Raw genomic sequence first — 16,111 nt, forward strand, 5'->3', positions numbered from 1 at the left:
AAAGGTTTGGAACACACTGTATATGGTGAAACTTCACGGCACGCAAAGTACGAAGGGTATTCTACTGTACAGAAATCTTTGTTCGTTATAAGTACAAACTGGATTCCTCGTCTTCCCAGTTATACTCTCTGTATAAAACAATCCGAATGACCTGAATATTAAAAAGAAAAAAACATGGTGCTGCTTATTGTCTCTCGATCTTAGCGCCTCAGAGATGCTCCTCTTTCTAGTAAAAAAACTCTTAGTCCACGCTTTTTGTTTGTGTTCCATCGTATCGGGAAGATGCTAGTTACGTTACACCATGGTGGGACAAAGATCCCGAAACCAGATACTGGACTGTTAAACGCACCCAGAAGTAGATATACTGTCATATTGGAATTTATTAATAATAAAGAAAAGACTGAAGTTAAAGAGAATTCTCAGGAAAATCACTGTGAAGGGAAGGGGTGTACTGATGTGCTGAGGAATGGCGATGTGCCATTGAAGTTCTCTGAAGCTGTAGATACTGTCATAATAAATACCATCGTAGATATTTCAGCTGAAAAGAAATGGACGTCGCTAAAAAGGGCAATTACGGTATTTGAACAGACAAGTAGAGATACAAGGAAGATAACTGTGAAGAGAAGGAGGAGGAGGACGAGATTAGTGTTTAACGTCTCGTCATCAACGATGTCATTAGAGACTGAGCACAAGCTCGAGTAAGGGAAGGGTGGGAAAGAAAATCGGCCACGCCCTTTCAAAGGAACAATCCAGGCATTTGCCTGAACCGAATTAGGGAAATCACTGAAAACCTAAATTAGGATGGCAGGACGCAAGTTTGAGTCAGAATTGTGAAGAACCCTTGGGTAACAGAAGATTGACTAGAAAAGGAAACGTATAATATTCAGGGAAAGAAAGCTCGACAGTAATGTAAATCATATAGGAATGAAATGAACAGAAAGTGCGGGCAAGCTAAAGCGAAATGGCTGTAGGAAAAAATGTGAAGAAATTGAAGATAAAATGGTCATCGCAAGGACAGATTCTGCATGTACTATTACCCCTCCGCATTTCGGACCGTTCTACGTCGACCGGCCACCTTCTCTTCCGTCTACCAGTGGCACCAGTAGGATGCACTGTGGAGCGTGCGAGATCAGTACAACTATTTCCCAAGAGTTTGTCAGCTTCTCAGTCGATGCGACCCCTACTTTACATCCACAGGTAGCTATCCAATTCGCCGAATAATCCCAGTCACCGCCTTTCCGCCACGAAAATATCCCCAGCGGTGCTTGGCATTGAACACGGGTCCTGCAATGTTGTTAGCAAAATCTCCCAAAATTCTTGACCCATGTACTTCAGATTTTCATACGACACTCTAATAAACCTACGGACGGACACATGCTACATATTTTTAAATATATGTGGTGTATAAATATATATTTAAAATCGACTATACTACATAAAGACAAGTCGACGTATAACGTTGTTACCCAGAATCTCGAAAAGTTCTTGATCGATTTACTTCACTTTTTTTACACTTTTTTCACTAATAAACATTCAGGGTAACACAGACATTACATTTTTATAAACAAAAATGTACAGGTGTTCTGTTAAAAGCGATTATGAGAAAGAAAATGCTCTGCTATGAGAATGTGGGGTTTCGTTTTGTTTCTTGCAGTCAGTGTAGAGTAAAGTAGCAGGGAATTTAAACCATTAGACAAATTGTTTCTCCCATATATATTAATATATATTATTTCTCTTTGTATATAATTTTACACAGTAATTGTATACACAACTATGTGGTATTTTATTTTCTTCCTCACAGTCGGTCTTAACAGTAAACAGGAAAGTTGTATTTATGGCTTATCGGCTTATGACTGGAATATCACTGCAGAATCTGAATTAAAATTATGCGAAATACTGTCATTGAAGCTACTGTTCTCACAGATATATTTCAGGAGAGGTCTCTCATACCCCGTAATCAATTATCCCCAATGATTTACCCATTTATTTTAAGCGACTACAATTACAAATCAAGGTTTCGTTGTCTACCACAATAAACAATACCCAAAGTCAGCGAGAGGGAGTGAGAGAAAAAGGACAGGGGGAGTGGAGGAGATGGACAGAGAGAGGAGAGAGAGGAGGAGATCAGGACGTATATCCAATTCCTATACATATTTAGCATTTGCGAAGCATTACCGGGTACGCTAATAGAGTTATAAAGACAGGCGACCGTATACATTCTTGATTTCAGTGCAATGTATATATATATTTATTTATTATATATTTTCATAAAATCTGTAAATCCGCGTCATTTATGTTCCTTGTTAATTCAGGAAATCTCTTTAAAAACTGTTTTTTATAAAACTGCTTTTTAGCCCTACTTTTCCCATGAAAGTCCTCTTTAGGCACATGTAGGCCTTTTAGTGCGATTTTAAGTTCTATAACGTTAAAAACTTGAAATCCTGGCTCTATTAATCACTCAGCACATAAAAAAGCCAACATAACTTTCGGTGAAATTAAAAGAAATGGCAGCAACACAGACTAAAAAGGAAATTTCGCTTTTAAACCTAGAGGTGAGAGCAGGTGTATGGAAACAGCATGCTGAAGGCCTCTACCTCTACCTCTACCTCTACCTCTACCTCTATACTCCGCAAGCCACGTTACTGTGTAGGGAGGGGATACTGCTGGTACCACTGCCTGATCCCCCTTCCCTTTTCCATTCGCGAATGGTGCATAGGGAGAATGAATGTCTGTGTACATCCGTATTAGAACTAATTTCTCGCATGCTCTTGTTGTGGTCATATCACGTAACTTTTGTTTGAGGAAGTAATGTGTTGCCCAACTCTTGCTGGAAGTTACTCTCTCGGAATTTCAATGATAAACCTCTCCGTGATGCACAACGCCTCTCTTGTATCGTCTGTCACTGGAGTTTGTTGTGCATCTCCGCAATGCTCTGGCGCCGCGCTCCGTCCTGTCTTGTCTGTTTCTTTTATTAATCCATCTTAGTAAGGTTGCCACACTGATAAGCGATACTCAAGAATCGGTCGAACAACTGTTGTATAAGCCACTTTTTACGTGGATGAATAACATTTCCATAAGATTCTTGTGATGAATCTCTAACTGGCATCTGCTTTTCCTATTATTTGCTTTATGTGGTCATTCCTCTTTCTATTGCAACGGATAGTTACTTCTAGGTATTTTATGGTAGTTACTGTTTCCATTAATTTGTCACCGAAATTTTAATTGTACAGCAGTGGATTTATTCGCCTATTTAAACGCAATATGTTACATTCATTTACGTTCAGGGGCAACTGCCAGTCTCCGCACCTTTCACCAATGCACAGCATGTCTTCCTGCAGTTCGCCACATTTATCTCGCGTTCCTACATTTTTATAGACAACCCCATCCTCAGCAAACAGCCTCATGGAACTTCCGACGCTATGCACTAGGTTATTTATGTACATTGTAAACAGTAACGTCCTGCCATATTTCTTTTGAATACTCCTGAAATTACCTTTAGATCTGTCGATTTTGCTCCACTAAAAGCGACGTGTTGAACTGTATCTGCGAGGAAGTCCTGGATCCAGTAAAAAATCTGGTCCAATACTCTGTAAGCTCGTACGTTTTTTCGTTTGACAGCAGTTCGGAACTGACTCAAATGCCTTCCTGAAGTCTTGGAACAGGTATCAAACTTAGCGCTGACGTCTACGGCGTTCTGGATGTCATGGACAAACAGTGGGACCTGAGTTTCGTAAGACCTCTGTTCGCAGCAACCTTCTTGATTATTGTAGAGGAGTTTTTCGTTTTCCAGAAACGTCGTAATACTTGAGCATAAAACATGTTCCATAATTTATATAACAGATAGACGTCAGCGATACTAGCCCATAGCTGCAAGGGAAGGAATGTTCTGACGTGGTAGAAGAAGAGATGATTTGGAAGATAGTAGGTTGGTTGGTTTTTGGGGAAGGAGACCAGACAGCGTGGTCATCGGTCTCATCGGATTAGGGAAGGATGGGGAAGGAAGTCGGCCGTGCCCTTTCAGAGGAACCATCCCGGCATTTGCCTGGAGTGATTTAGGGAAATCACGGAAAACCTAAATCAGGATGGCCGGACGCGGGATTGAACCGTCGTCCTCCCGAATGCGAGTCCAGTGTCTTACCACTGCGCCACCTCGCTCGGTGGGAAGATAGTATTAGAGTCAGAATTTGACGGAGCTTTGGAAGACTTACGATGAAACAAATCATAAAGAACAGATAACATTCCTTCGGAATTCCTGAAACACTGGGGGAAGCGGCAACCAAACAATTATTCTAGCTAGTGTGTAGACACTATGAGGCTGGAGACATACCATCGGACTTTAGATAAAGATATCATCAGTTCTGACGATCGCAGAGGCAGATAAATGCCAAAAATACCCCGCAATCAGTTAGAAGCTGGTGGAAGCAGAAATAAAATACCTGATATGGAGACGAAAACTAAGGATCTGTTACATGACGGTAACTTTGGCCCCTGGAAAGATACACCCATCAGAGAGACAGTCCTGATGTTGGGCTTGATAATGGAGTCAAAGTTTAATGAAAATCAAGACATTTTCATACGATTTGAGGACCTAGAAAACGTGTTTGACAATGCAAAGTGGTGTAAAACATTTGAAATTTCCAGGAAAATAGGCATAAGCCGTAATTTCAAGACGGTTAATGTACCTTATGTTCAAGAACCGAGAGGAAACAATAAGAATGGAAAAGCAAGAGGGGACTGCTCGTATTAAAAAGGGCTTTAAGTGAACGGCGGTGTCTTCCTCCCAAGCTGTTCAGTAAGTTCAGCGAAGAAGAGATGACGGTAATAAAAGAAAGGTTCAGGAGAGAGATTAAAACTCAGGGTGAAAAATATCAGTGATGAGATGCGTTGATGATATGGGTACCCACAGTGAAAGTAGAGAACAATTATAGGACTTGTTTAATGGACTGAAGCACTGAGTATGTGGTGACAGTAAACCAAAAGAAAGAAGAAAATATGAGGCACAACAGAAATGAGACTAGGAATTGATTAACTTGGAGCCTACGTAGTGGAACATGTGAAGGGCGCGAAACAACACATGACGGACGAAGTAAGAGGATATGGGAAACTGACTAGCACACGCACAGTGATCATTACTCGCTAAACAAGTCTCATAATATCAATCGTAGGCCTTAACATGAGGAAGCAGTTTGAGAATGTACGTCTGGGTCACAGCACTACATGGACGTGAACCACAGACCGTTGGAAAACCAGGAAAAGGAGATTCGAATCGTTTGAGATGTGGTACTGTAGAAGGGCGCTGAAAATTAAGTAGGCTCAAAAGATAAGAAAGAAGGACGTTCACCGCGAAATCGACGATGAAAGAGATACGTGGAAAACAATGATTATAAGAAGTGATATAATGATTGGACATGTTTTGAATTATTAGGGAAGATGGATTATATCCAACAAACAGTTCAGAACGTTGAGTCTAAATACCTCTCTGATGATTAGATCGACACGGGAGAGAGAGTCGCTGTGGGCCGCATCAAATAAGTCAGAAGACTGATAATCCGCTTCATATATGTACAGCAACTTTAAAAAAGAAAATGATTCAAATGGCTCTGAGCACTATGGGACTTAACTGCTGAGGTCATCAGTCCCCTAGAACTTAGAACTACTTAAACCTAACTAACCTAAGGACATCACACACATCCATGCCCGAGGCAGGATTCGAACCTGCGACCGTAGCGGTCACGCTGTTCCAGACTGTAGCGCCTAGAACCGCTCGGCCACTACGGCCAGCGCAACTTAAAAACCACACAATGTACTGCTGGTGAATATATTCTACTAGAAACCTGTTTGAGGTATGTTCTCGGAGTGTGCGTCAGTCTTTTAGAGGCAGCTGCAGGGAGGAGGAACGGAATCCTGTGTGGCATACACACATGTTGAACAAATTGGTGTCGATATACTTGCCATTCTTAGCTGATACAGAGTACTCCTAATGTTCAGCCGTTATTTTCATCGTTAAATCACTCATTGTTGACAGTGCGATTCCAAATCTGTCGTGAATCTCACGAACAGGATGGGCACCCTTAATCGCGCCTCTCCCGACTGAGTTACCTGTCGTGGTACGTATTGTATTCAAGACAAAAGAAAACGAGTTGATTTCCACCTTGAGGAAAATCAACCTACGTCATTTTGTGTCGGTAATCCACACTTTATTGCTGCTTTCAATTTTATTTCCTTGATAACTGTATAACCTATAAAATTAATTTTTCTGCAGGCAAGAAGTCTCTGCAAAAGATTGTCTCTGCAATAAAGTGTCAAACATCATTTCTTTTTGACGATGTGTCTATGACATGGCATGGATGGTCTTTTCTGGTATTTCTGGTCGATTTTCCATGTCGCTTTGATGTACATGATTTGAATAGTTACATTAAATACAGGGAGATACAAACAACTTTCTCACTTTTATGATAGTTCCTCGACAGCTTAACGTAAATAGAAGAAACTCTGGACATATGTATATTCTGTAGTATCATCATGTCGGAAATAAATGGCGTCAACTGACTTCTATCAGTAGAGCTCTTCCTTGCGGTCTATAGTTTAAGCAATGATTTTTCAAATATGCTGGATGAAAAGTGATTAAATGCACGAAACTGTACGTAGCTATTTGTATTTCGGATGATCAGTTTCATCCTGTGAGAAATCCAAATATGGAAGATTCATTGTTACGGGGGACATCATTGCCAGGATCCGACGGTTGTGCTGTGGTGCCTGTACACGTTTGTGATCTTCAAACAAAGGAGAAGTCTCATACAATAATAATAGACACAATAAATCCTTTACTTTGTGCCCTGTAAGACTTGTTCGAAGCAATAAAGATTTTCAGCAGGACCATAGTGTTGATAAGTATTCGACTAATCTTCCACGAAAGATTGCATGGTTCTCAAGGCACTTCCAGAAGCACTTTCTGACAAGTTTATGACGTTTTATTACTATCATTGGCTTATGTTGTACAATAGATTCTGCTGTCTACATCTATATTCTTCGAATCACTATAAAGGGATGCATTGTGGAAAGAGTGACTACTTATACACCTCTCTGCGAACTACTATCATTGTAATTTAATTTATTTCTATCTTTTCACAGTAACGATAGGTAGGATGATGATGACTATTCGTATAATCTTCCCTGAAAAATCAGCTCTTGAAATGGTCAAAATAAATTTTCGCGACATATAAGGCGTTAATATTCAAGCGGATCCTATGAGGGATTTGCCAGCATTCTTGTTAGACTCTCTCACTATTCAAACAAGCCTGAGATCAATGGTGTTACTTGTCGTTGAATACTGTTGAAGCCCCATCTTTGTCCGATCTGATAAAGGTCTCAATAACACTATCTGATCAAAAGTATCCAACATATTAGTGGCCATCAGTTGGGGTGCGTCGCTTTTATGTTGCCTTTATGACGGATTGAACTCTTCTGGAGATTCTTTCAGCGAGGCACCTGAATGTCTGTGGAGGTTTGGGAGCCGATACTTCGTCAGGAACATAAGTCAAGGAAGGTAGTGATGTTGGATGCTAGGATATCGAGCGAAGTCTACATTCTAAATCATCTCGAAGGTGTTCCATTGGTTCATGTCGCGACTCTGGGCACGCCAGTTCGTTTCAGCAATGTTAGTGTCCAAAAATTGTCTCACACATGTTGCTTTATAAAAAATGTGCATTATCATGCTGACACAAAGAAGTATCGTCTTTTTCAAAAATTGAGAGTGAGACCATCACAGAAAGCCACTCACTAATACTTTCAAGAACATTATTTACCGTTTCTTCTATGGCTAGCTGTTTTTTTTTTGGATTGATTACAGCACTAGTATCATTCTCAAAAAGAACTAATTTTGTTTACTGTATGTTAGACAGAAAGTCATTTACATATATGAGAAGGAGTAGTGGAACTAAGATCGAGCCTTGTGGAATCCCTAAATGATTTCTCCCCAGTCATAAGACTCTCGCCCGCTTACATTGACTGAATTACTAAGTATAACTTTCTGCGTTATTTCAGTTAGATATGATATTATCCACTGGTTTGCTATTACAATCAGTTCCATAAAAGTTCGGTTTATCCAGGAGAATGTTGACATTCATGAAGTCAAATGCCTTGACAGATCGCAGAAAATATCAGCTGGTGTTAATTTGTTATTTTGTGCTTGTCAAATCTGGTGAGTATACGTTGTCAGTAGTGAAATGGGTGGGTAGTTATTGATATCTATCATCTATCTTATATAGTGGTTTGACAACGGAATATTTCAGTCTCTGGAAAAACACCCTGCGTTATTGATACACTATATATTTCATAAAAGGCAGTGTTTGTGAATGGAAACAAGTCTTTAGTGCTCTGTTGTAAACTCCATTAAAAATCCAGATGAGCTTTTAATTTTTGAGAAAATATGTAATTTCGTTAATTTCAGGATGAGAAATGCGTGAGACATCCATATGATTGAATTTTATGTAAGTTGCATGTTCAACATGCTCTTCTGATTTTTCTTTTGAACTGTTTGTCCCTGTAGTTCTAATACACTTAAGAAATGATTGTTAAACATATATGCTAGCTGTGAGTGATCGTTTATAGCCCAGCCATTTAAATTAACAGTGATGTTATCCAGTTCCATAGCTTGTTGTCCTGTCTCTTGTTTTACTACAATCCATGTAGCCTTAAGTCTCTTACGCCAATTACTGATAACTGACATACTAACGATGTTTCTCGATTTATTAATACTTTTCTGATTAATTTTGAGTAGTGTAGCGTACAACTACTTGAGGACCTTTACATGTTCTTGCCATCAGATACATTTCTCTTTACTTTTCACAAGATACTTTAATCCCCCTACTGAACCAAGTTTTCTTTACATGGCTTTCGAATGTCCTTCCTGATTAGCTTACGTGGAAAACTATTTTCAAATGATGGTATGAATTTATAACAGAATAGATTAAATTTGCGTTTAATGTTTCACTCATAGTGAATAACGTCTTAGGCCATATCTTGTGAACTATTCTTAAAAATGTTTTTCTTGGAATCATTAATTCTTCCTCCTGATTTCCACTGAGAAGTATGTAATATGTAAGATACTGTCTCATTTACCCTACCTGTGCATCATGATCAGAGAGAGAATTTGTTACTGAGTTTTTTTTTTTGTTCTGAGGCTCATCAGATAAAACATTATCAACTGGGATCCAATGTTTTCATCCACCCAAGTAGGAAATTTTATTGTTGAGGTCAAATTGTAGGACCAAAATAAGGTTAACAGGTCATTTTTCCAGTCGGAATCTTTAAGAAGAACTGCATTCAAGTCACCACAGACTAACTGCTTTCTGGTGTCTAACAGATAGCGTAGTAGGGAAGCTATAGTCCTCTTAAACAGTTCAAAACTTCGCGTTCGGAAGCTACATACAATCACAATAAAAAGCGAACTATTATTCAGTATTAATTCACAATCACTCGCTGCTGTGTATTGATTACTACAAAATCTACTTCTTTCAATGTTTTTGAATCGGTGTTGTGTCTTGATGTACGTATCAACTCCTCCTTTTCACATTTTAGTTCTATACGAGTAAATGGTTCAAATGGCTCTGAGCACTATGGGACTCAACTGCTGTGGTCATAAGTCCCCTAGAACTTAGAACTACTTAAACCTAACTAACCTAAGGACAGCACACAACACCCAGCCATCACGAGGCAGAGAAAATCCCTGACCCCGCCGGGAATCGAACCCGGGAACCCGGGCGTGGGAAGCCTATACGAGTAAGACGCTAGAATGCAATCTTTTACATATGATACTGTGGGTACGTGGTACTCAGATAGGCATAGGATGTTTCAGGGCTCTCTAAATTTTACCAACAGACAAACATCTCTTCTACCACATTACTCAATCCTGTAAAATTGTGGTGAATAAGCTAACCGTACATAGGTGGCTCCCACTCAGGAGGAGCAGGATTGAAATCGCAGTTAAGTCGTCAAGGTATGGGTTTATCGTGAATTCCTAAATCGCTTAAAGGATTGTTCCTGGCTGAACTTGTTTGAACCTCTAATAATCTCGTCATTGACTGGACATTAAATGCTAATATTCGTAAGTTTCTTTTATTGGCGATTTTCGTACAGCTGCTATGATTGATTGCACAACTGTTTAACCACTGAGTCTGCTTTTTTAAGCTATCTAAATTTTCTGTGAGAATGAATTATCTAGTTGCTATCTGATGACAGCGACTATTCTGTTTTCCTTTAAGTTTCATTTTCTAATATTAATGCCTGCATTGTTACAGATTCAGCTCTCCGTTTGGCAACTACGACGAAGATACTCCCTGTGATAATATATTTGATGGTAAGTTGACGTACTCAAACGATCACTACTATTATTACAATAGGAGGTATTGAAGTAAAGAATTAAGGATGTCGATAAAGTATATTTATAGTTTAGAATAAATTCGTCAGCATTAATATTGGAGCTTATGCTTAATAAGTTGCATGTGTTATAAAAATGTGGCACAATGCTAAGACACAAATCGAATTTTGGCTCTGATCTTAGATTAATTATCCAAGGTTAGTGCTGTTTGATGTCCATTCCACCCTGTAACATGTATTTGCACTTCATGGTTTCAGTAGTAGGAGAGTTAGCAGAATCCCGAAATTACAGGACTCGCAAATACGACGTGTGAAAAGGAATCTATTTTATCTACCCTCATTTAATCACCACTCACATCCCTCTATTCACGCACGAATTGAATCTCGATGACTTCTCTAAGTTCGTGGCTGCTATATCATCGGGGTTCTACTTTCTTTGGCGAGAGACTCGTTCGTGGGTGCACAACGATATTTGGCCGCTGGGCTTCCGGCCGTTAGCGGCTTGTATACTGTGGTGTGTGTGTGTGTGTGTGTGTGTGTGTGTGTGTGTGTGTGTATGTGTGCCGATGGAGTCGGCAGCAGCTAGAATACATAGCCCTATATTTGTGTGGCCTGGCATGTATCACAGAGTCCTGATTCATGTTCATAAAGTGAAGGTGTCTTAGACTCTGATGAATCTCCCGGGTTGTACGGCCGTGGTCCATGAAACTTTTCAGTCAAGAAAACATGTAGTGAAGTTTTCAGGAACCAAAATTTTATCTACAATGACTTACTATAATCTACGGCTAAATAGCGAATAGATAGAAATATATGAAAATGAGAACAATTTTAACAGAGAAGAAGACACGAAACTTACTGATAAATCGACATTAGCTCTACAGAATCGATAGCTAAGTTTTATCTTTGAAAGACGACAGTTCGATATTAAGTCTTATCTCTAACAAGAATTATCCCTGACGATTATATTCACTTATCAGGGCACTTATAGCGCTGTCCGACGTCCGACTCAACGGAACCAGAGGCACATTTGAAAAAGCCCAGATCCGCTCTGAACGAAATGCCGCGTCGACCACGACCACGCAGCCCGGAAGATTCACCAGTAGTTGATACATTTTGTTGTTTCCAGTCATTCGTATTGAAATACAATCTTTATTCAGTTGAATTTTCTAAAATTTGTTAAATCAAACAACCAGGAATTACATTCACGAGTATATTGACTTGGGATGTACCAGGGCAACAGAGGGATGATGATGATGATGATGATGTTTGGTTTGTAGGGCGCTCAACTGCGCAGTCATCAGCGCCCGTACAGAGTTGCAATTTTTACACAGTCCAGTGTTTTACTCAGTCCAATCTAGCCATTGCTACAAATGATGATGATGAAATGACGAGGACAACATAAACACTCAGTCCCCGGGCAGAGAAAATCCCCAACTCGGCCTGGAATCGAATCCGGGACCCCGTGATCCAGAGGCAGCAACGCTAGCCACTAGACCACGAGCTGCGGACGCAACAGAGGCAGATATCCATTTCCACTGGCGTGCCCTTCGCTTAGGGTTAATGTATTAATGTCTGGTATGTAGTTTTGGTCGCATAGGGTTAATGTATTAATGTCTGGTATGTAGTTTTGGACCAATGTTGGAGTTTCACGTCACGTTGGGAGATGATATAAAATTATTCAGGTCCAAAGAACACGTGGTCTGGACTCCGTAATTTTGGGGTGGTTTTAGACCATCTCATGTTTTATAGCGTTTTTAATTTGTACTGGTACTTTTCAGAACTCCATTAGAGAAATGTGCCACATGCCATTTTTTCTTAACTCTGTGTATTCTTTGTTGTGACAAGCTGGCTTTCATGTTTAACTGGAAGATATACAATTAATGTGCTTCTAGAGAACACGCTAGTTTTATTTGTTCTCACTTAATATGGTTCTCGTACCTTTCATAAAGGTACTACCTCGTCCACGTGCGATAAGGTTAGGACAACACCAGGAAGAATATAGCTCAGGTCGCTTAAACCCTGAGCCCAAAAAGGGCCACATGAGATGCCTAAAATGACCGTAGGTGTAGTGTGTGTGCTGCTTTCCATGTAAGGTTCCACTTCTGTTCTGTAAAGGGGCTTCCATTTTCCGTGGTATTCCTGAATTATTTCAGGGAATGGAGAATGTGAGGAAGGGTTCTTCAATGAGAATCTTCCTCTTCTTTACGAAACGCGAGCAACTGCTTGGTCTCTGATGATGACACTGTCTGCAGGAAAACAAAACCTCATCAAAGAGAATAGCACGTTTGTGGAATTCTCAAAATGGTTCAAATGGCTCTGAGCACTATGGGACTTAACTTCTGAGGTCATCAGTCCCCTAGAACTTAGAACTACTTAAACCTAACTAACCTAAGGACATCACAAACATACATGCCCGAGGCAGGATTCGAACCTGCGACTGTAGCGGTCGAGCGGTTCCAGACTGTAGCGCTTAGAACCGCTCGGCCACCCCGGCCGGCTGGAATTCTCAGACGTTGTTATTCTGTGCGTTCGCGTACAGTTTCTGCCATAGTTCCGAACCAAATTCACCGAAAAACGTCACGCATTAGTTGCATTTCACACTCTTAGAGCTACATATAGTAACAGGAATCCCCTTCCCCAAGGTTACCCTGGAATTCTAACCTATTAAAAATGGGAATGTGGAAGGTGTGTATGAATCTATATTACACGCTGTGAGGGTTTGTTGTGGGGGGATGTATTTCTGTTTTTAAGTCAGAATTCAAGTCAGAGAAGGTGACATTTCGTTCAAAACTGGGCGAAAAAGTGTTATTATTCTACGGTGGCTCTAACGCAGTAACAATGCCCAATACTAACGAGCAAACAAATCGTACAGTATTATCGGTTCGTACTGCATATTGTCTCTCGTCTTCACATTGATCAAAGTGAAGAGGCAGTAAGTCACTGTTCTCATATTGAATAGTTGTGCAAAAGAAAGATACCTGTATGGTGCGAAAAGTGGCAAATGACTCTAAATAATGAAAAGTGTGAAGTAATCCACACGAATACTAAAAGGAATCCGCCGAATTTCGGTTACTTGATGAATCACACAAATGTAAAGGCTGTGAATTCTATTAAATACGTTGGAAAGCTGAAAAATAATGCCAGGGAATTTTTTATGCGAAAACTCTTAAAGCTTTTTAAATAAAAGCAAACATTATGAACACTAAACATCTTTATTCTTCATATCTACATGTTTGCAGCCCTTTGCCTCTACAATTGTAGCGTATAACATGAACTACTCGTATGTCGGTCTGTGGGAAACAGCATGCTGTTCAAATCGCTCTGAGCACTATGGGACTTCTAGGATCATCAGTCCCCTAGAACTTAGAACTACTTAAACCTAACTAACCTACGGACATCACACACATCCATGCCCGAGGCAGGATTCGAACCTGCGACCGTAGCGGTCGCGCGGTTCCAGACTGTAGCGCCTAGAACCGCTCGGCCACTCCGGCCGGCAGAATGCTGTAATCGAGTTTGGAATTGGATGAGTTCGTCCACACATGGAGCATCCTCTCCTTCAGCACGACAATTTAAGACCTCACACGAGCGCTGCTACATCTGCGGAGATCCGACGCCTTCGATTCACTTTTACCGATCATTCTCCACACAGTCCCGGCTGGTCCCACCCGATTGTCATCTGCTTCCAAAACTTTAAGGACACCTTCGAGGAATTCACTTTGATAGTGATGAAACGGTGCAAGCAGACTCCACTAACTAAGTCAAACATTGTACAGTGTCTTTATTAACAAACTGGTCACTCGTTAGGAGAAATGTGTTCGTTTGCAGGGTGACTATTTTGAGAAATATGTACACTATGTAATCAACAGTATCCGGACACCGGACTGAAAATGACTTACAAGTTCGTGGCACCCTTAATCGATAATGCTGGAATTCAATATGGTGTTGGCCCACCCTTAGCCTTGATGAAAGGTTCCACTCTCGCAGACACGTTCAATCAGGTGCTGTAAGGTTTCTTGGGGAATGGCAGCCCATTCTTCACGGAGTGCTGCTCTGATGAGAGGTATCGATGTCGGTTGGTGACGCCTGGCACGAAGTCAGCGTTCCAAAACATCCCAAAGGTGTTCTATAGGATTCAGGTCAGGACTCTGTGCAGGCCAGTCTATTAGAGGGATGTTATTGCCGTGTAACCACTCCGCCACAGGCCGTGCATTATGAACAGGTGCTCTATCGTGTTGAAAGATGCAATCGCCATCCCAGAGTTGCTCTTCAACAGTGGGAAGCAAGAAGGTGCTTAATACGTCAATATACGCTACGCTCGTCCATCGTCTTCTGCAGTACTGCTGCGAGGTGTGGGTTTCGTATCAGATAGGACTGACGGAGGACATCGAAAAAATTGAAAGAAGGGGAGCTCGTTTTCCAGTGCCGCGAAACAGGAAAGAGAGTATCACAGATATGACACACGAAGTGGGTGACAGTCATTAAAAGAAAGGCATTTCTCGTTGTGGCAGGATCTTATCGTGAAATTTCAGTCGCCAACTTTCTCCTCTGAATGCGAAAATATTTTGTTGACGGCCACCTACATAGGGAAAAATGATCGTTGTAATAAAATAGGAGAAATCCGTGCACTCACGGGAAGATTTTAGTGTTCGTTTTTCCCGCGCTGTTTGAGACTGGAACAGTAGAGAAATAGCTTTACGGTGGCTCGGTGAACCCTCTGCCAGGCACTGAACTGCAAATTGCAGAATAATCATACAGATGTAGGTAAAACTCCATCTGGCCATCCAGATTGATGTTGTTCGTGGTTTCGTCAAATCCCGTGGGGCGACTGCTGGAACTTTTGTGCTGAAAGTTGAATAGGGGATCTCCGACCCCGTCATTGTCCAGCCCTAGCTTTTGCCGTCTAGAACGACGCCGTCGCCGGAGAATCATCGAACCCTCCGTATATTTTCTTTTTTCATGGATGATCTGCATCCAGTTTCACTACATTAACAGCGATTAGCGCAGTACGCAGGTTTATTTAATATTTTTTTAAATAGCGGTTCTTTGAAATAAAAGTCAATTTTGTTGAAAAAATAGCCATTACAAATTCGTTCACCAAAAATTGGAATTAGAATACATCGCAAAAATCCTGCGAACTACAATAGAAAAAACGCCGACTCAAGTCACAAAAAGGTATAATGTAATGGCATGTATATTTCATGAATTATAGCTCTCGCCAAAATGTTGCTCGGAAAAAACAAGCGTTTAAAGTTTAAACTTGTGTTTTATAATATTGAAACTGAACAAACCTTTTATTGGCAATGCCAGCACAGTACAGTTGGCTTTTTCTTCTCTCCGATGTCTAAACACTCTCATTTTGATGAAATTATATTGATTAACTGGCTTCCGCTTACCAATCGACGCGTTTTTTGCATGACTGGGATTAATTTTAGAACCTTTACCAGCGGTACAAATACAGTTGTTTTCCATTTTCAAACACTCTCGTGTTACTTCGTATAAAAAACATGCGACATGACAAGTTAGAAAGATGTGAGACAAGCACGTGCTTTCAGAATGTTTACCATGAACGAGTCATATTACGAAAAGAAATTTTGTTGACAATAGTGTTTTAGTTGATAGTAATGCTCTCTGTGATACTATCCGAAACTAACAGGAGCCCTGTTCCGTCGGTAGCTATTATGGTATTACATAGGTTGCATTCGAGTGCCCATGAGCGCCAGACACCCATGCA

General features: G+C 40.6%; 1 protein-coding gene across 1 annotated transcript in view; it reads left to right on the plus strand.

Moving 5' to 3' along the window:
• LOC126249636 (uncharacterized) overlaps positions 1-16,111 on the plus strand; it is a 624,823-nt gene that overhangs the window by 160,286 nt on the left and 448,426 nt on the right. Inside the window, exon 2 of the mRNA XM_049951313.1 lies at positions 10,299-10,357. Coding sequence (XP_049807270.1) covers positions 10,355-10,357 — 3 coding nt within the window. The 5' untranslated portion in view covers positions 10,299-10,354. The remainder of the gene's footprint in view (positions 1-10,298; positions 10,358-16,111) is intronic.

The sequence above is a fragment of the Schistocerca nitens genome, chromosome 3 (assembly GCF_023898315.1).
Source record: "Schistocerca nitens isolate TAMUIC-IGC-003100 chromosome 3, iqSchNite1.1, whole genome shotgun sequence".
In the NCBI taxonomy this organism is placed as follows: Eukaryota; Metazoa; Arthropoda; class Insecta; order Orthoptera; family Acrididae; genus Schistocerca; species Schistocerca nitens.